At 43.4% G+C, this 18809-nt stretch overlaps 1 protein-coding gene across 1 annotated transcript in view; it reads left to right on the forward strand.

The window, feature by feature from the left end:
• The first annotated feature begins 8174 nt into the window (after nucleotides 1-8174).
• Nucleotides 8175-18809, forward strand: part of LOC132383668 (acylphosphatase-2-like) — a 66105-nt gene continuing 55470 nt past the window's right edge. The window contains exon 1 of the mRNA XM_059954860.1: nucleotides 8175-8296. Within this exon, the coding sequence (XP_059810843.1) occupies nucleotides 8236-8296 (61 nt within the window). The 5' untranslated portion in view covers nucleotides 8175-8235. The remainder of the gene's footprint in view (nucleotides 8297-18809) is intronic.

An 18809-nucleotide genomic window follows, 5' to 3' on the forward strand; every position in this document is an offset into this window, starting at 1 on the left:
TGTTGTCTTAGAAATTGCATCTAGGATAGGTAAGGGATGGAGGAAACCAGGGACAATCTTGAATTATGTTGTGGTTTCAAAAGCTGTTATGACAATCCGAACAATGGCAGTTAATTAAAACAGTTAAACTTTGCTAACGCTGATCATAAAGTTGTGGCAGCCCTTACAAAAGAGGAAACGAGGGAAGAAGGCAAACTTATTTCAAGAAAACTTTGCAAAGATTGGGAAATGATTCATGGTATAGCTCTTGGAGACTGACTTGTCGCTCTCTAATAGATAAGGTGCCGTGGTGAAAGTGATATTTATGTTTTTAATAGGTTTTGTGATCATTTTCTGAAACACTATTTTAAGACTGACTTAACAACAGGTCAGTACTAATTCTGGCACAAAAGCAAAAGTTGTGAAATTGAAATAGAAAATGGTGAAAGAGAGAGTAAAGAATAATATTAATCATCACCTCATGGTCTCAATATTTATTTCTTATTTATTTATAACTATTATTTCTCTCTTTTTGTAATTGCAGTTTGTCATCTTTTGCACACAGGTTGAACGCCCAAGCTGGTGGGGTCTTTCATTGTTGTTGTTGTTGTTGTTGTTTTATAGAGTATGCCCGCAAGACAATGATTCTCATGATTGTACATGGTGACATATATGTACTTTGATAATAGATTTACTTTGAACTTTGAACTTTACAACTCCTCCCTCGGAGTGTCAGACACCCTGAGCCAATAGGCTGGTTCTGGACTTATTTCCACTTGGCATAATTAACTTATTATTATTTAATTATTTATGGTTTTGTATTGCTATATCTCTACAGTATTCTTGGTTGGTGCGGCTGTAACGAAACCCAATTTCCCTCGGGATCAATAAAATATGTCTGTCTGTCTGTCTGTCTGAGAAGAGAAGGGTTTTAAAGGTAATCAGAATGGAAATGGAAAATGTGGGAAAAGGTGAGTAATTATTAGAAGTTAGAGAAATCAATATTCACAGTAGGGTAGTGGTTAGCACAACACTTTACAGCACAGGAGACACGGATTCAATTTCCCTGTTGTCTGTATAGAGTTTGTACATTCTTCCCATGACCGCGTGGGTTTCCTCCTGCGGTCCAAAGATCTACTGCTTGGTAGGTTAAATGGTCATTGTAAATTGGCCCATGGTTAGGCTAGAGTTAAATCAGGGGATTGTTGGGCGGCACAGCTCAAAGGGCCAGAAGGGCCTATTCCGTGCTGTATTTCAATAAACACATAAATAAAATTTGTAGATGGTTCTCTTAAGTAATTATAATGTGATTGGTCGTCCATCGTATCGATCGGTGACAGAGAAACCTGTGCAGGAGAGTTTTTAAAGTGGCATCACAGTTCCTCTCTCACAGCCTTGAAAGTCCGGGTCCGGTGGCATGAGTATTTGGTTGTAGCAGATTGCTGTGATGTTTTTTCTCTATGCTTTGTTGTGCCCTTTGCTCTCCACAAAGCTTGGCAGGACCACCTCCCTGGACTTGGATCTCACTGCTGATCTCATCTGCCCAGTCCGCCAACAGGACAGGCATGTTTCTGCCTCACCAGGATATGAGGCCTGATTCAGCCTGCCCGTCGAAGCGGTGTACTGGGATGAGGTCGCTGTTCGTGTGCAAACGGCTACTTGGAACCGCAAGGTGAGAGCCGACGGTCCGGTGGGGAGCCAAGGGTGAGTGAGCCGCCCCAGCACGGACACGACAACGGAGGGAACCTGCTGATTCTCAAGTCAGCCGAACTCATGTTAACAACGCTGCCGACTGTAACGTCGAAACAGCGAGCTGTTCACCTGCCCTTTCACAGCGGCAGGAGCGATATCTCTCTCTTTCTCTCCCTCACCAGTGAGAGGGAGCACCTGCCTGAGATGTCGAGTTGTTGGGATGGACTCTAGGGGCTTGCTATTGCTTGCATGGTGGGGGGTGGCTGATGCTTTTTGATGGAACAAGTGGGGGGAGGCAGAGAGTTGAATGGTTTGCTGCTGCTTATGTGTGGGAGGGGGGCTTGGGGATTCTAGAGTTTTTCTGTCATTCTTTCTTTGTTTTTGTTTTCTCTCTGGATGTCTGTGAAGAGTAAGAATTTCAGTTTTTATACCAACATTAAATTGAACCATTGAACCCTTCATCAGAGGGGCCACCCCTTCCCTGGCACCCCATACACCGGGGGTCGGCAACCCGCGGCTCCGGAGCCGCATGTGGCTCTTTTACGTCTGTGCTGCGGCTCCCTGTTGCTTTGGGAAATAATTGGTTGTGGCGACCCTTTTCCTGGCACATCCGAACCGACTCACAATTAGATAGCCTACGGGGGTTTGCGAGCACAGAGCTTTGGAGCCTCTGCGCCATGGGGGGCAGGTTGAGGGAGGCTTAAAAGTGAGGCTGAAGATTTCGAATAAAGTTTTTTCCTTCGACTGCAGTTACCGACTCCGTGTCGTAATTTTAGCGCTGCGTGTAGCACACCGCTACATGGTCAGTATTTAATTAAAATGTATTTTATGTTAGTTTGTTAGTTTTTGAAATGTAATTCTAAATTTGAAGATTATGGTGATCTTGTACAATCTAAATAAGACTTTGTGGCGACCCATTTCCTGACACATCCGAACCGGCTCACAATTAGCCAGCGTTCAGGCTAAGGGAGATAGCCTACAGGGGTTTGTGAGTACGTGTCTTTTGCAGCATCCGTGCCCATGGGGGGCGGGTTGAGGGAGGCTTAAAAGCAAGGCTGTTTAGTTCGAATAAAGCTATCTTTGACTGCAGTTTACTGACTGCGTGTAGCAACCGCTACAACGTGTTTTTATCGCTGGCTGTCCAGAGGGGAGGTGCTGAAACGCTTTGTCGCGTGTCTGGAAGAAGTGAAAACTTTCCTGGGCAGCAAAGGGCTCACCTTTCCTGAGCTGGAACAGCCAGAGTGGCTGGAAAAGCTACACTTCATGGTAGACATAACAGCGCACCTGAACACGCTGAACACAGCTCTTCAACGGGGTAAGGACGTACAGCCCTGCACATGTTGGAGGATGTTTTGGCATTTGAGCACAAGTTGACGTTGCTTGCCAGAGATTTACAGAAAGGCACATTGTCTCACTTCCCCAATTTGAGAGAGTTCAAAAAAGGTCACGACATGATAAATTCGGAGTATTTACATTGGGCAATCATCGCAATGCAAACATCGTTTGGGAAACGCTTCTGTGAGTTCAGAGAGAAAAAAAACACATTATCCTTCCTGGTCACTCCCCTAAGCATCGATCCATCCCTACTGAATACGACTGCATTGTCAGGTGTGAGTCAACCTGAACAAGGATGATAAATATTTTAATTGCCTATTATTTTACGTATATTCATATGCTTTCATTGTTCAGTGAAATAGTCCTTTTATTTTTCAGGTTGACAGCTGGCTGACGTTATTTTTGGTTTGCTGCTGGCGGCAAATTTAAGTTTGGCGTTTTTCATAAATACAAGAAGGACTCAAATAGACGTTGAGTATTTTACTTAAAAGTAACTTTCAACCCAACGTCTTTTTTTCGGAGGTCAACATGTTTTTGTTGCATGCAGAAATGTAATTTCGTTTTCTCTGCAGGAGTTCATCAATTTCATAAATGCAACACATTATAGTTTGTTTATACATAGCATAAAGGCAAAACAAAACGTTGTATGCAGTGTTATTTCATTTTAAATGTCAAACGGGTTTTGCGGCTCCCAGTGTTTTCTTTTCTGTGGGAAACGGGTCCAAGTGGCTCTTTCAGTGGTAAAGGTTGCTGACCCCTGCCATACACCCTAGTTATTATGTGAAACAGTCGAAATAGAATAAATACACGTAAGGGAAGGTGGAAAGAGGTTTGTTTTGCCGGTTTTTCTCTCTTGTTGCCGTGTTGTTCTGCTGAACTTTGTGGACACAGCATGTCGGCACCGGAATGTGTGGTGACACTTGCAGGCTGCCTCCAGCGCACCGTCATGTTGTGCTGGTCGTTAATGTAGCGGCCGGCACCTCGGATAACTGACGCTGCAGACCGTAACGTCGAAGAGGCGAGCTGGCGGGCTCCCCTCTCGCTGTGGCAGAGAGCAGTTATCTCCCTCTTTCTTTCCCTCGTCAGTGAGGGGGAGAGCCTGCTGACACGTCAAAGTATTGGGACGGACAGCAGTTTTGATGGATCGATTCCTGCCGCTACCCGTAAGTGGGGGCTTCCTCCAGGTGCTCCGGTTTCCTCTCACACAGTCCAAAGGTGTACCAGTTAGTAGGTTAACTGGTCATTGTAAACTGTCCCATGACTAGGCTAGGAGGTTGGCTCGAAGGGTCTATTCCATGCTGCATGTCAGTAAATAAATAACACAAGCAATGCATTACACTTCCAACATGCAGGAGGCACTCAGCAGGTCGGGCAGCATCCAATCAATGACCCCAACAGATCCACGAGTGAAGTGTTGCCTCACCTGGAAGAACTATTTGGGGCCCTGAAGAGGGGAGGTGTCAGACAGGTGTAGCGCTTCTGCTTGCAGGGAGAAGTACCAGGTGGGAGATCTGTGGGGAGGGGACGTGTGGACCAGGGAGTCGCAGAGGGAAGCAGAGACAGGTAGAGAGGGAAAGATGTGCTTAGTGGTGGGGTCCTGTTGAAGGTGGCAGAACTTATTACACTGTTTGTTTCGATATTCGTCTGATAAATAATTAATGGGGAAAAGGCAGCTTCTGTAGGATTTAAGTTTGTGATCTGAATAGTTTAATGTATATTCCAATGTAAATGTAACTAATTCCTGTACTATAAATGGTTTAACTAACCCAGAGGCAGTACAGCTTGCGCTAATGTTTGCAAAAATCTGAACTCAATGGGCATTGTACCTAATAAAGTGGCCACTGGGTGTATGTTTGTGGTCTTCTGCTGCTGTAGTCCATCCACTTCAAGGTTTGACTTCTGGTGAGTTCAGAGATGCTCTTCTATATGCCTTTGTTGGAATGCGTAGTTATTTGAGTTACTGTCAGCTTGAACCAGTCTGGCCATTCTCCTCTGACCTCTCTCATTAACAAGGCGTTTTCACCCACAGAATTGCCACCCACTGGATGTTTTTTTTTTGTTTCTCGCACCATTCTCTGTAAACACTCTAGACTTTGCATGAAAATCCCAGGAGATCAGCAGTTTCTGAGATACTCAAACCACCCCATCTGGCACCATCCATCGTTCCACCTGTCAAAGTCACTTGGATCACACTTCCTCCTCATTCTGGTGTTTGGTCTGAACAACAACTGAACCTCTTCTTCTTCTACTGATGTTTAATGGCAGTTGGCAAACAATGTCAGGAACGTTACCACCAGCAACTAAGCGTCATTAAAGCAGACCAAATACTTCCAGAAGTCTGAAGCAACACACACAGAAGGCTAGAGGAACTCAGCAGTTCAGGCAGCATCTATCAAAATGAATAGGTGGTCGACAATTTGGGCCCAGACCCTTCTTCAGGACCGAGAAGTAAGGGAAAGATTCCAGAATAAAAAAATGTGGGAGGGAGGGGAAAGACACCAGCTAGGTGATAGGTAAATGGGTTGGCTAAAAATGCAGTTAAAAGTTACAACAAGACTTGTGGAATAAGGGGGGGACACCTTTACAGAATGCAGAAAATTTTGCATTTATGGGAGAAGGGGGTAAAACAGGAAGGGAAGGAATTATTTTGACACAACTTGGGCATACTAGGCTTAATTATTCCTTATATCTTGTTGGAAAACATAACTCTGGGTTGTGCAGGTTATGTCAGTATGAAACAGTTGAATGCATTCCATTACAGAGTGAATCACATAAGGTTCAAATAAATCAAATGCAGGCTTCATTACACTCTTTGGGTCTTGATAGTTTTCGCATCGTTTGTTAAGTTATGGGAGTGGCTTTAATTTAATTCACAGTATCGTCTTGCATTACTTGCAGTCTACAGGGCTTTTCTTTTCCAATTCTCCACACCATACTCTAGGCCAGTTGGTGGCGGTAATGCAACTTTAAGTTGGACTACCGACCACTGTTAAAAGTCAAAAGGAGAAGAAAAAGGTCCATTCATGATCTGAATGAGAGTTAGATGTAGTGAATTATCAAGGACTAACAAGATTTAAGAAGGGCTCTTTTGCAACACAGAAGCATTTGTTCTGAACAGCTGCAGTGTTAAATTCACAGCAAAGTCAATTCTGAAGCAAAAGTAATCAGATTTTTAAGGTGTTTGAATAAGTCTTGATTAAATTCAGTGCTAAACTATTGTTGCAAATATTTGAAGTGGGTTATAAGGCAGCATGCTAAGGATTTTACTTGTCGCGTTTAGCAAACTGTCGGGTTTGGTCATTTGAATTTTTGACCAAAAGCAACAATAATTGTGATATTTGATAATTCAAAAGCAAAATTTATGAACTGTTGTGTTTTTGAAAATGTAAGCTGTTCACTATAATGAAAGGAAAATCACTCCTAGATCATTTTAAAATCTTTTTCATCTCCTTTCTGTGGAAGGTCCAAGATGTCAAAAACATCTCAGAACATTTAGTAATATAATTTAGTCCCCGTTGGATGTAACAACAATGCAAGTAACTTAGAATATCGAGTAGAAGAGAAGAAGAACACCCTTAACTCCTGGTGGAGTCATCGGGGCGCCGTCATGACAAGCTTTTTGCACCGATCGTTTTGGCGATTACTCATCGTGCAGTTTCTGCAGCATTCTCCAGGTTTTTTTTTAGGAGATCGAGTTGCTAACTTGACGCTCAGCCCAGCATGGATGGAAAGCGTGCAAGGGAGCCGGCTGGACTCGAACTCGGGACCCTTCACTCTGGAGTCCAGCGCTGATGCCTCTACGCCACCAGACAGCCTTAGAGTATCAAACTGCCTTATAATTCTGTTTAGGGTCCCGGTTAAGAAGGCCATCAGTTAATTGGGACAGCTGTTTCTTTGATACAATTCTTAAATAACAAAAACTAATTGAGAAAATAGACGGAAGTCCATTCATTTATTTGGGACACTATCCCACTTACTTGGGACAGGAGACTGTTTCTGAATAGTTTCTAATTAGCGTCAGTAATGTGCATGTGTGACCATTAAATACTACACCATGCTTGGAGCAAATAGTTTTTAAACAGCGTCAGTTGCATGTGTTGATGTTAAAAAAACACAATAATTTTTTGTCACTGATAGGTGGAAAGAAATAAGCAATAAGACAACTCAGATGTGTTCTGCTCACTGTGGTTTCAAGCATTCAGGCTTGGAGACGCCAAAAATGGCGAGGAGTGAAAATGAAACCATTTCACCACTTCAAATAGTTGGGAACTACAGAGAATTTTAAGGTATTGAAAATCATCTTGAATGTTACAATGAAGGTGATGATTTGGAGGATGCGATCATCACAAGCATTTTATGAAGGCAGTCCATCATCTGCGCTGATTTTGTTCATTTACAGTCAATCAAAAGAACATGGCAGCGTACACTGGATGAACTCCTCTGTCAGTAACTGTTAGGAACTAACACAGTTTTACAATACTGTCGTAGTTTTGGTAGTGTTCTAATTTGTTCTGTATTTCATTTAAATAAATAAGATAGTTAAATGGTGGTTTGTCTTTTTTTTATATACCGCTTTAACTATTTCCACAAAACTTCAGCTAATTGGGGCAGCTGCTAAACTGACCCAAAATGTACTGGTCACAATGTGTCCCAATTAGCCACGTTCCAGATATTCTGGCGGCCTTAATTTTGGGCAGAACAAGGTTTCACAGACCATAATTATAACCGTGAATAGCAAGCCTGACAGCTGACATCCATAGCAAATCCAGTTAAACCTTTGGGTGGAAATCTGACTGCAATAAAATTAGGAGTAATACACTTACAAAAACCACAATATGCAGAAAAAATGTGCTTAAAAAAGAAAACTGATCTCACGGTAGTGATTAATGTATGTTTTTTTACACCTAAATTAATAGCAAGTTGAAATTAGAGATCAAAACTGTTTTAAATTCCACATATCTTAAACAAGCTCAAATTAAGTATATCTGAAATTCATTGTTGACATATGAGAATGTTACACATTCCTAGCTTAATGATATTGATAGATTTTCAACCTGTGTTTTTTCCCCTAATTATCTTTCCTGTTCTCTCCTTTGCTTCTGTGTTTCCTCCCTCTGACTGATGGAAGTAGATTTTGTTCCCGTTCGGATCCTGTAGAGGCTTACAGACAGAAGCAGTGGCTCTACTGTCAGGCTTCTGCACACTCATCTGTCAACGGCAGCTTCAGAGATGAGCTCCTCCAGCACAGGACTGAAATCTGTGGATTACGAGATCTTTGGGGACGTACAGGGTCAGTATGATACAGGACAAGCCTCCTTCTCCTGTGTCTTTTTTTTAATATTTTCATTTCTTCTCTTTCTGGCTGGACGAAGGGTGTCTGCTGAAAATAGCACAGCAAAACTTGCTTTGACCCGCAAAAAAAAAGACAGCTGCTATCAGTGGAAACAAATGCTAAGGCAATGTGGGTAATTCGAAAATCAATCCATTTTATAAACATTTATGGTACGAGTAGCTGAAGAAACTTAAATTCCGTAAGCCATAATTTACTCATCTATGTGTGCCAGGAAATATGCAGCTGCCCCTCACATTTCTAGGATTCTTCAGTTGTGCTGTGCTATAGAATCTTTACCAGAGCTATATTTATTGTGGAGATTGTTGCACTACAGGCGACTTACTGTCATCATCATTATGTGCTGTGCCGTAGACCTGTATTTCATGCCGAATATTGAAAGGCCTAGGCAGAGTGGACATGGGAGAGGATGTTTCCTGTAGTGGGGGAGTCTAGATCCAGAGGGCACAGCCTCAGAGTAGAAGGACGTCCCTTTAGAGCGGAGATGAGGAGAAATTCCTTCAATCAGAGGATGGTGAATCTGCCATGATAGAATGGGCAGCAGATGTGATGACCAAATGGCCTAATTGTGCTCCTATGTTTTATGGTCCTTAGTATTGAATTGAATTTGCTTTATTGTTATTTAGAAACCACAACTGCAATGCAGTTAAAAAATGAGACAACATTCCTCCAGAATGATATCACGAAAGCACACGACAAAACAGACTACACCAGAAAATCCACATAACGTTTGGCAATCCCCAAATCCAGAGTCCGGAGAGGCTGCTGCGTATTAATATCGCGCTACCGTCTTAGCATGTTCCCCGGAAAGGAGCTCCAAACTCACCAGACAAAACAAGACTACCCAGACACACCAAGTCAGGAGACCAACTCTACCACCCAACAAACCAAAAACTAAAGCTACAAGACCTACACAAAACCATATACTTACATATAGTTATAGTTAACATATAGTTACAACAGTGCAGACAATACCATAATTGATAAAAAAAAACAGACCATGGGCACAGTAAAAATAGTCCAAAGATGTTAAAAGACTATAAGTTCGAAAGAAACCAGCACACAGTTTCCACAAGTCCTCAGGGTCCCGATAGACTTGTCATCCCACGCCGCGACAGAAGGGAATACCCCCGCTATGGAGTTCCACTGCGCCGTCCGACTCAGCCTTGCAGACATATTTCTTCAGTATTTCCTTAAAGGCCAGAATCAGGTTTAATATCTCTGGTATTTTGTGAAATATGTGATTTTGCAGCAGCAGTACAATGTAATATATGATTTTTAAAAACTAAGAATTTCGGTATATGTATATATATATAATAAGTGTGTGTGTGTGGAAATCGAGAGCAGTACACATTGTTCTGGAGGAGCTCAGCAGGTCAGGCAGCACCTGTGGATGGAAATAAACAGTCGACGTTTTGGGCCGAGACCATCAGGACTGGAAAGGAAGGAGGAAGAATTCAGAGTAAGAAGATGGGAAGAAGTACAAGGTGGCAGGTGAAGGGGGGGGTGGTGAAGTAAAGAACTGGGAAGTTGGTGAAAGAGATAGAGGGCTGGAGAAGGGGGAATCTGGCACGAGAGCGTAGAGCATGAGAGTACAGCACAGGAACAGGCTATTCGGCCCATAGTGTTGTGCCGACCCAGCAAAAAAAGCAGATCAAAAACTCCCAAACACTAATTCCTCCTACCTACACCATGTTCATATCCCTCCATCTTCCTCACATCCATGTGCCTATCCAAACGTCTCTTAGAAGCCTCTACCTCCATACCAGGCATCCAACACTCTCTGAGTAAAAATAACTTACCCCTCACATCCTCCTTGAATCTACCCACTCTCACCGTCAATGCATACCCCCTGGTATTAGACACTTCAACCCTGGGAAACAAATACTCTCTGTCCACTCCATCTATGCCTCTCATAATTTTGCAAACCTCTGTCAGATCTTCCCTCCAGAGAAAACAACCCAGGTTTATCCAGCCTCTCATGATAGCACAGGCCCTCTAAACCAGGCAGCACCCTGGTGAGCCTCTTCTGCCCCCTCTCCAAAGCCCCAACCTCCTCCCTATAGTGGGGCGACCAGAAGACAGGAGACCATGGAAGAAAGGGAAGGGAGAGGAACACCAGAAGGAGGTAAGAAGAGAAGGTGAGAGACGGTGACAAGAATGGGGAACAGTGAAGGAGAGGTGGGGGCAATTACCAGAAGTTGGATATACATATATGAAAGCAATTACCAGATTTGCATTTATTTTGAAATTGGATGGCAGAGGGGAAGAAGCTGTTCCTGAATTTTTGAGTGTGTGTCTTCAAGCTCCTGTACCTCCTCCCTGATGGCAGAGGGGAAGAAGCTGTTCCTGAATCGCTGAGTGTGTGTCTTCAGGCTCCTGTACCTCCTCCCTGATGGCAGAGGGGAAGAAGCTGTTCCTGAATCACTGAGTGTGTGCCTTCAGGCTCCAGTACCTCCTCCCTGATGGCAGAGGGGAAGAAGCTGTTCCTGAATCGCTGAGTGTGTGACTTCAGGCTCCTGTACCTCCTCCCTGATGGCAGAGGGGAAGAAGCTGTTCCTGAATCGTTGAGTGTGTGCCTTCAGGCTCCTGTACCTCCTCCCTGATGGCAGAGGGGAAGAAGCTGTTCCTGAATCGCTGAGTGTGTGTCTTCAGGCTCCTGTACCTCCTCCCTGATGGCAGAGGGGGAGAAGCTGTTCCTGAATCGTTGAGTGTGTGTCTTCAGGCTCCTGTACCTCCTTCCTGATGGTAGCAATGAGAGCAGGGCATGTCCTGGGTGATGGGGATCCTGAATGACGGGCGGTATCTGTTTGAGGCATCTGCTCTTTGAGGATGTCCCTGATACTATGGTCGGCAGTGCCCACGATGGAGCTGACTAAATTTGCAACTTTCAGTAGCTTGTTTCGATCCTGTGCGGTAACTATCCACTCCCACACCCCAACCCATACCAGACGGTGGTGCAGCCAGTTAGAATGTTCTCCACGCTACATCTGTCGGAATTTGCAAGTGTTTTTGGAGGTATGCCGAATCTTCTCAAACTCCTAATGAAGTTGCACAATGTGTAAAGCCGTAAGACATAGGAGCCACTTGGCCCATCATGTCTGCTCCACCATTCCATCATGGCTGATTTATTATCCCTCTCAACCCCATTCTCCTGCCTTCTCCCCATAACCTTTGACACCCTTACTAATCAAGAACCAATCAACCTCCGCTTTAAATATATCCAGTGACTTGGCCTCCACAGCTGTCAGATTCACTGCCCTCTAGCTAAAATGTTCCTCCTCATCTCTGTTCTAAAAGGATGTCCTTGTACTCTGAGGCTGTGCCCCCTGTTTCTGGACTCCCCCAACCATTGAAAATATCCTTTCCACATCCAGTCTACCTAGACCTTTCAATATTCAACATGTTTCAATGAGATTTGATTTCTGATTGCAACATATAAGATTATTAAGGGACTGGACACAATAGAGGCAGGAAACATGTTCCCAATGTTGGGGGAGTCCAGACCCAAAGGCCACAGTTTAAGAATAAGGGGTAGACCATTTAGAACGTTGTTGAGGAAAATCTTTTTCACCCAGAGAGTTGTGGATCTGTGGAATGCTCTGCCTCAGAAGGCAGTAGAGGCCAATTCTCTGGATGCTTTCTAGATAGAGCCCTTAAAGATAGTGGAGTCAAGGGATATGGGGAGAAGGCAGGAACGGGGTACTGATTGTGGATGATCAGCCATGATCACATTGAATGGCGGGCCTACTCCTGCATCTACTGTCTATTGAGATCCCCCCCCCCCCCACCACCCTCGCATTCATCTAAACAACAGTGAGTACAGGCCCAGAGCCATCAAACGCACTTCATACATTAACCCTTTCATTTCCAAATAGTACCATAGCAGCTGCAAATAGATAATTGTATCTGTGTCTAGCAATATTGTGGATTTTTTCCATGTTAACAGCATTAAACTTGTTTTTTTTTTGGTGGGGGGGATTGGTACTTGTTTTGAACCAGACCATTTCAGGGGTGGAACAGCTCGTCTCAGAAATTCAAAGGAAAAGGGCACTGCTTTATTTTCTTGTTGATAGACACATTCCCAAAGCCATATGATGTCTCATTACATGCAGATGCCTCAGTAGAAATTTCAGGCAAGAGGGCCTTCACGGTAGTTCCTATGCCATCTCACACCCCCTTAATGCCTCACAAACAGTCTGCAAACATTATAGAGACGTAGAAAACCCAAAGCACAATACAGACCCTTCGGCCCACAAGGCTGTGCCAAACACGTCCTTATTTTAAGAAGCAGGTTCCTACTCAAATCTGTTCACATCCCTCTCTTCAAATCTCTCAAAATAAGCCGAAGCTGGGGAATTGGTTCCATCCAAAACAGCAAGTGACGTTCTCTCGTTGTAGGGGGCTCTCTCTGTGTGACGTTCCCCAGCCCGCATTGTTCCTTGTTTTTGTTTAATTGGTCATGGTAGGTAGTCAACATTTATTCCCCCCCACTCCCAACTACTCTGGAAGTGCCAGTTCAGAGAAATTACAAGTCTGAGTCACATGCAGGCCACACGAGATGACGGTTATCCCTCCCTAGGGGGACATGAGTGAGCCAGTTTTTATTTCCTGTGGTAAGTCCACTCTTGTGTTGTCGGGTAGGGAACGCTGACCTAACAGTAATGAAACGGCGGGTGTGGCGCAGCGCTTTTCTGTGCCAGATCTGAGTTTGATTCCCGCACCTGTCTGTAAGAGGTTTGCACCTTCTCCTCATGACCGCGTAGCTTTCCTCCTGGTGCTCCAGTTTCCTCCTCCATTCCGAAGATGAACAGATAGGATTGGTAAGCCGTGGGCATGCCATGTCAGCTCCAGAGGCACGCTGACACTTGCAGGCTGCCCCCATCCACCACCCCCCCCGGCTCAATCCTTGTTGATTCGATTTGACACAAATGATGCATTTCACTGTAAGTTTCAATGTACATGAGACTAATAAAACCATAGAACACTACAGCACAGTACAGGCCCTTCAGCCCTCCTTGTTGTGCCGACCCATATAATCCTTAAAAAAAAATGTACTAAACCCACACTACCCCATAACCATCCATTTTTCTTTCATCCATGTATCTGTCCAAGAGGCTCTTAAATACCCCTAATGTTTTAGCCTCCACTACCATCCCTGGCAAGTCATTCCAGGCACTCACAACCCTCTGTGTAAAAAAACTTACCCCTGATGTCTCCCCTAATCTTCCCTCCATTAATTTTGTACATATGCCCTCTGGTGTTTGCTATTGGTGCTCTGGGAAACTGGTACTGACTATCCACCATATCTATGCCTCTCATAATCTTGTAGACTTCTATCAAGTCCCCTCTCGTTCTTCTACGCTCCAAAGAGAAAAGTCCCAGCTCTGCTAACCTTGCTTCAGATGACTTGTTCTCCAAACCAGGCAACATCCTGGTAAATCTCCTCTGCTCCTTCTCCATAGCTTCCACATCCTTCCTATAGTGAGGTGACCAGAACCGAACATAATAAATTATGGGAGAGAGGCAAAGAGAAAGCCGCTGTTGGGAAAAAAAAACTCACATGAAATCTCGGCTAGAGTTTGCCAGAAGGCGTGTGGGAGACTCTGAAGTCAGCTGGAAGAAGGTTCTATGGTCCGATGAAACCAAAATTGAGCTTTTTGGCCATCAGACTAAACACTATGTGCCAAACACCACACATGATCCAAAACATACCACCCCTTCTGTGAAGCATGGTGGTGACTACATCATGCTGTGGGATGCTTCAATACAGCAGGACCTGGAAAGCTTGTAAAGGTAGAAGGTAAAAATGAATGCAGTAAAATTCAGGAAAATCCTGGAAGGAAGCCTGATGCAGTCTGCAAGAGAACTGTGACTTGGGAGAAGGTTTGTTTCCCAGCAAGACAATGAGTCCAAGCAGAAAGCCAAAGCTACACAGGAATGGTTTTAAAACCACAAAGTCAATGTCCTGGAGTGGCCAGAATCCAGACCTCAAGCCAACCGAAAATTAGTGGCTGTACTTGAAAAGGGCTGCTCCTTCTCGATCCGCGTGCAATCTGGTGGAGCTTGAGCAGGTTTGTAACGAAGAATGGGGAAAAATTGCGGTGTCCAGATGTGCAAAGCTGATAGAAACCTACCCGCACAAAGACTCAAGGCTGTAATTGCTGCCAAATCTGGACACCGCATCTACTAAATACAATTTGAAGGGAGTGAGAAATTATTTCATTTTTAATCTTTTTTTTATTGATTTAAAAAATATATAAGGACAAATACAAATCAGAGGAGAAGTTATATCAAATACATATTCCAATTAAAGTACAAACAACAAAAAAGGAGTGTACACTGTCAAAATCATATATTGTATAATATTAAGCTAACATATAAAAGGAGCCACAACTCCTCTTAACAATTCAAAATAAAGACCAAAAAAATCACCATTATTAAGAAGAAAAAATCCCAACTAAACTAAGCTAAGACAAAAAAAACTAGCACATATTTTTTCTAATATAAATCCCACCTGTGATGGATATAATGCTGAGGCAGCTACCTTAACTCATATGCTTTGGTCTTGTATAAAATTAAATAATTTTTGGAGAGATGTTTGTAGAACGTTACCCAAAGTCATAGGTTTCACTTCCAGCAATCTTTGGGATCACTCCAAAGGAAGCAGGAAATGTATGATAGCTTTTTCAACTTTATTGGCTAGGAGAGCTATTTTGTTGTATTGGAAAGATCCTAATCCACCTACTGTTTTTTCTGGCTTTCCTTCATTATGTCGTGTTTAAGCTTGGGAAAAATTAGAAGTCGAACGTTTGATACACCTTTTGAATTTGAGCAAACCTGTCGACCTTACGTTCAACATTACTTAACTTTACTGTCACCAAACAATTGATACTAGAGCATACAATCATCACAGCGATATTTGATTCTGCGCTTCACGCTCCCTGGAGTACAAATCGAAGTAGATATAATAAAAATTTTAATTATAAATCATAATTAGAAAATAGAAAAGGGAAAGTAAGGTAGTGCAAGTCAGGTCTGGATATTTGGAAGGTACGGCCCAGATCCGGGTCAGGAACCATTCAGCAGTCTTATCACAGTTGGAAAGAAGCTGTTCCCAAATCTGGCCGTATGAATCTTCAATCTCCTGAACCTTCTCCCGGAGGGGAGAGAGACAAAAAGTGTGTTGACTGGGTGGGTGGTGTCCTTGATTATCCTGGCAGCACTGCTCCGTCAGCGTGCAGTGTAAAGTGAGTCCAAGGATGGAAGATTGGTTTTCAATATTTTCATTTGATTTAATTTTTTTCTTTTTTTTAAACATTTTTCCACCTTTTTTTAGGTAATCTTTTTCCTTCTTCTCCATGACATTTCAGATTTGACCGGAAGGATTTTTTTCCCCTTTTTTTTGTAATTATATCCTCAAATGAAATGCCCAGTCTTTTTTTTTTGTTTCAGGGGGTGAGTAATTATGCAATCAATTATTTTATATTTAATAATTGTAATAAATTTAGACCAATTTCCAGAAATTTTGTTTCCACTTTGACATAATAGTCTTTTCTGTTGATCAGTATCATGAAAGCTAAAATTCAATCCACTGTGATTCAATGTTGTAAAACAATAAAGAATAGAACTTCCAGAGGGGGAGGGGGTGACTACTTTTTATAGGCACTGTACATAAAGACTTGGCCTCCACAGCTGCCAGTGGCAAAGGATTTCACAGATTCCCACTTGCTGGCTAAAGAAATTCTTCCCCATCTCTGCTCTAAAAGGGTGTCCCTCTATTCTGAGCCTGTGTCCTCTGGTCCTAGGCTCCCCCACCATAGGAAACATCCTCTCCACATCCACTCTATCTGTGTCCTCTGGTCCTAGACTCACCCACTATAGGAAACATCCTCTCCACATCCACTCTCTCTGTGTCCTCTGGTCCTAGGCTCCCCCACCATAGGAAACATCCTCTCCACATCCACTCAATCTGTGTCCTCTGGTCCTAGACTCACCCACCATAGGAAACATCCTCTCCACATCCACTCTATCTGTGTCCTCTGGTCCTAGGCTCCCCCACCATAGGAAACATCCTCTCCACATCCACTCTATCTGTGTCCTCTGGTCTTAGTCTCCCCCACCATAGGAAACATCCTCTCCACATCCACCCTATCAGGCTTTTCATCATTCGATATGTTTCAATGAGATCTCCTTTAATTCTTCTGAATTCTAGTGAATATATGCCCAGAGCCGTGAAATGCTCTTCATTTGACGGGCCATTCAATCTGGGAATTACTTTCGTAAATCTCCTTTGAATCCTCTCCAGTGTCAACACATCCTTTCTAAGATAAGGGGCCCTAACCTGCTCACAATCCTCCAAGTGAGGCCTCTCCAGTGCTTTTCTAACATTTCAACGTTACATCCTTGCTTTTATATTCTAATCTTCTTGAAATGAATGCTAGCATTTCATTTGCCTTCCTCACCACAGACTCAACCTGCAAATTAGCATTTAGGGAATCCTGCATATGGACTCCCAAGTCCTTTCACACCTAAGTTTTGTTTTGTATTTTCTCTCCATTCTCTCCTTTCATCTCTTCCACCAACGTTCATGACCATACACTGTCTCCCAGCACTGTATTCCACCTGCCATTTCTTTGCCCGTTCTCCTAATCTGTCAAAACCCTTCTGCAGCCTCTCGACTTCCTCAAAGCTACCTGCCCCTCCACCGATCTTCATATCATCTGCAAACTTTTCAACAAAGCCATCAATGCCATCATCATTGACATATAATGTAAAAAGAATCGGTCCCACTCAGACCCCTGTGAAGCACCACTGGTCACTGGCAGCCAACTCTTTGCCTCCTGCCAATCAACTACTGCTTTATCCATGCTACCTTCTCCCCTGTAATAGCAGGGGCTTGTAGCCTCATGTGCGGCACCTTGTCAAAGGCCTTCTGAAAATCCAGGTACACAACATCAACAGATTCTCCTTTACTTCTGCCCATCTGCCTGGCAGATGGAGTTTCATACGGACAAGTGGGAGGTATTGCACTTCGGAAAGAAAAACCAAGGTAGAACATAGAAGGTAAATGATAGGGCACTGAGGAGTGCAGTAGAAGAGGGATCTGGGAATACAGATACAAAATTCCCTAAAAGTGGCGTCACAGGTAGATAGGGTAGTAAAGAAAGCTTTTGGTACATTGAAAGTATTGAGTATAAGAGTGGGAATGTTATGGTGAGGTTGTATAAAGCATTGGTGAGGCCAAATTTGAAGTATTGTGTGCAGTTTTGGTCACCAAATTACAGGAAGGATATTAATAAGGTTGAAAGCGTGCAGAGAAGGTTTACAAGGATGTTGCCGGGACTTGAAGGGGGACAAGTTTAAAGGGAACATTGGAGGGGCTCCTTCACACAGAGAGTGGTGGGAGTGTGGAATGAGCTGCCAGATGAAGTGGTAAATGTGGACTTACTTTTAACATTTAAGAAAAACTTGGACAGGTACATGGATGAGAGGTGTATGGAGGGATATGGGCCGGGTGCAGGTCAGTGGGACTAGGCAGAAAAATGGTTCGGCACAGTCAAGAAGGGCCAAAAGGCCTGTTTCTGTGTTGTAATGTTCCATGGTTTTATGGTTACTTCTTCAAAGAATTCCAACAGATTTGTCAGGCAAGATTTTCCTTTGAGGAAACCTTGCTGACTGCAACCTATTTTATCACGTGCCTCCAAGTACCCTGAGACCTCATCCTTAATAATCAACTCCAACATCTTCTCAACCACTGAGGACAGACTAACTGGCCTATAGTTTCCTTTCTTCTGCCTCTCTCCTTTTTTTATCACTAATTTTTATTGCAACACCAATAAATTACATTCAATACAACCAGTTGCCGATTACATTTTGAGTGTTTAACCCAGCCACCCCCCAACCCTCATCATCACCCTCTTTCTATTCCTCCCCCCCCATCCCTCTCCCCTCCACCAACCAACTGAATTGTGGTACATACACAGACAGAGCACTCCTATTTTAACAGAAGATCTTTTAAGTTTGATATCAAATTTGTCCACATTAAGATTGTGGTGGTCATGCATCATTTACTCTTGCTGATGATAATTCCAGGTAGGAAATGTCCAAAAAGCTCCGAAGCCAGTGAGTATTTGAAATATCACGGGGAGGTTTCCAACGCTGGACTACAATCTTCTTAGCTGTAGTCAGGCCTGCCAGCCAGACTTTGCTTGTTTTTTCTGTAAGGGAAGAGGTGGGAGTCATCATTTAGAAGATGTACAGCGAGGTCCATTGGTAATTGCACCCCTGTTAGTTCTGCAAGAGTACTGATAACCTTCCCCCACAAACCAAATTCCCATACAACATGTATAAAAGAGCCAACGGTTCCATGGGGGCAAAATGAGCAATATGGGTCAGGAACCAGTCCCGTATCTAATGATGTCTAATTCTCAGTGTTAGACATGCTCTATGA

Source organism: Hypanus sabinus, chromosome 31, assembly GCF_030144855.1.
Source record: "Hypanus sabinus isolate sHypSab1 chromosome 31, sHypSab1.hap1, whole genome shotgun sequence".
Taxonomy (NCBI): Eukaryota; Metazoa; Chordata; class Chondrichthyes; order Myliobatiformes; family Dasyatidae; genus Hypanus; species Hypanus sabinus.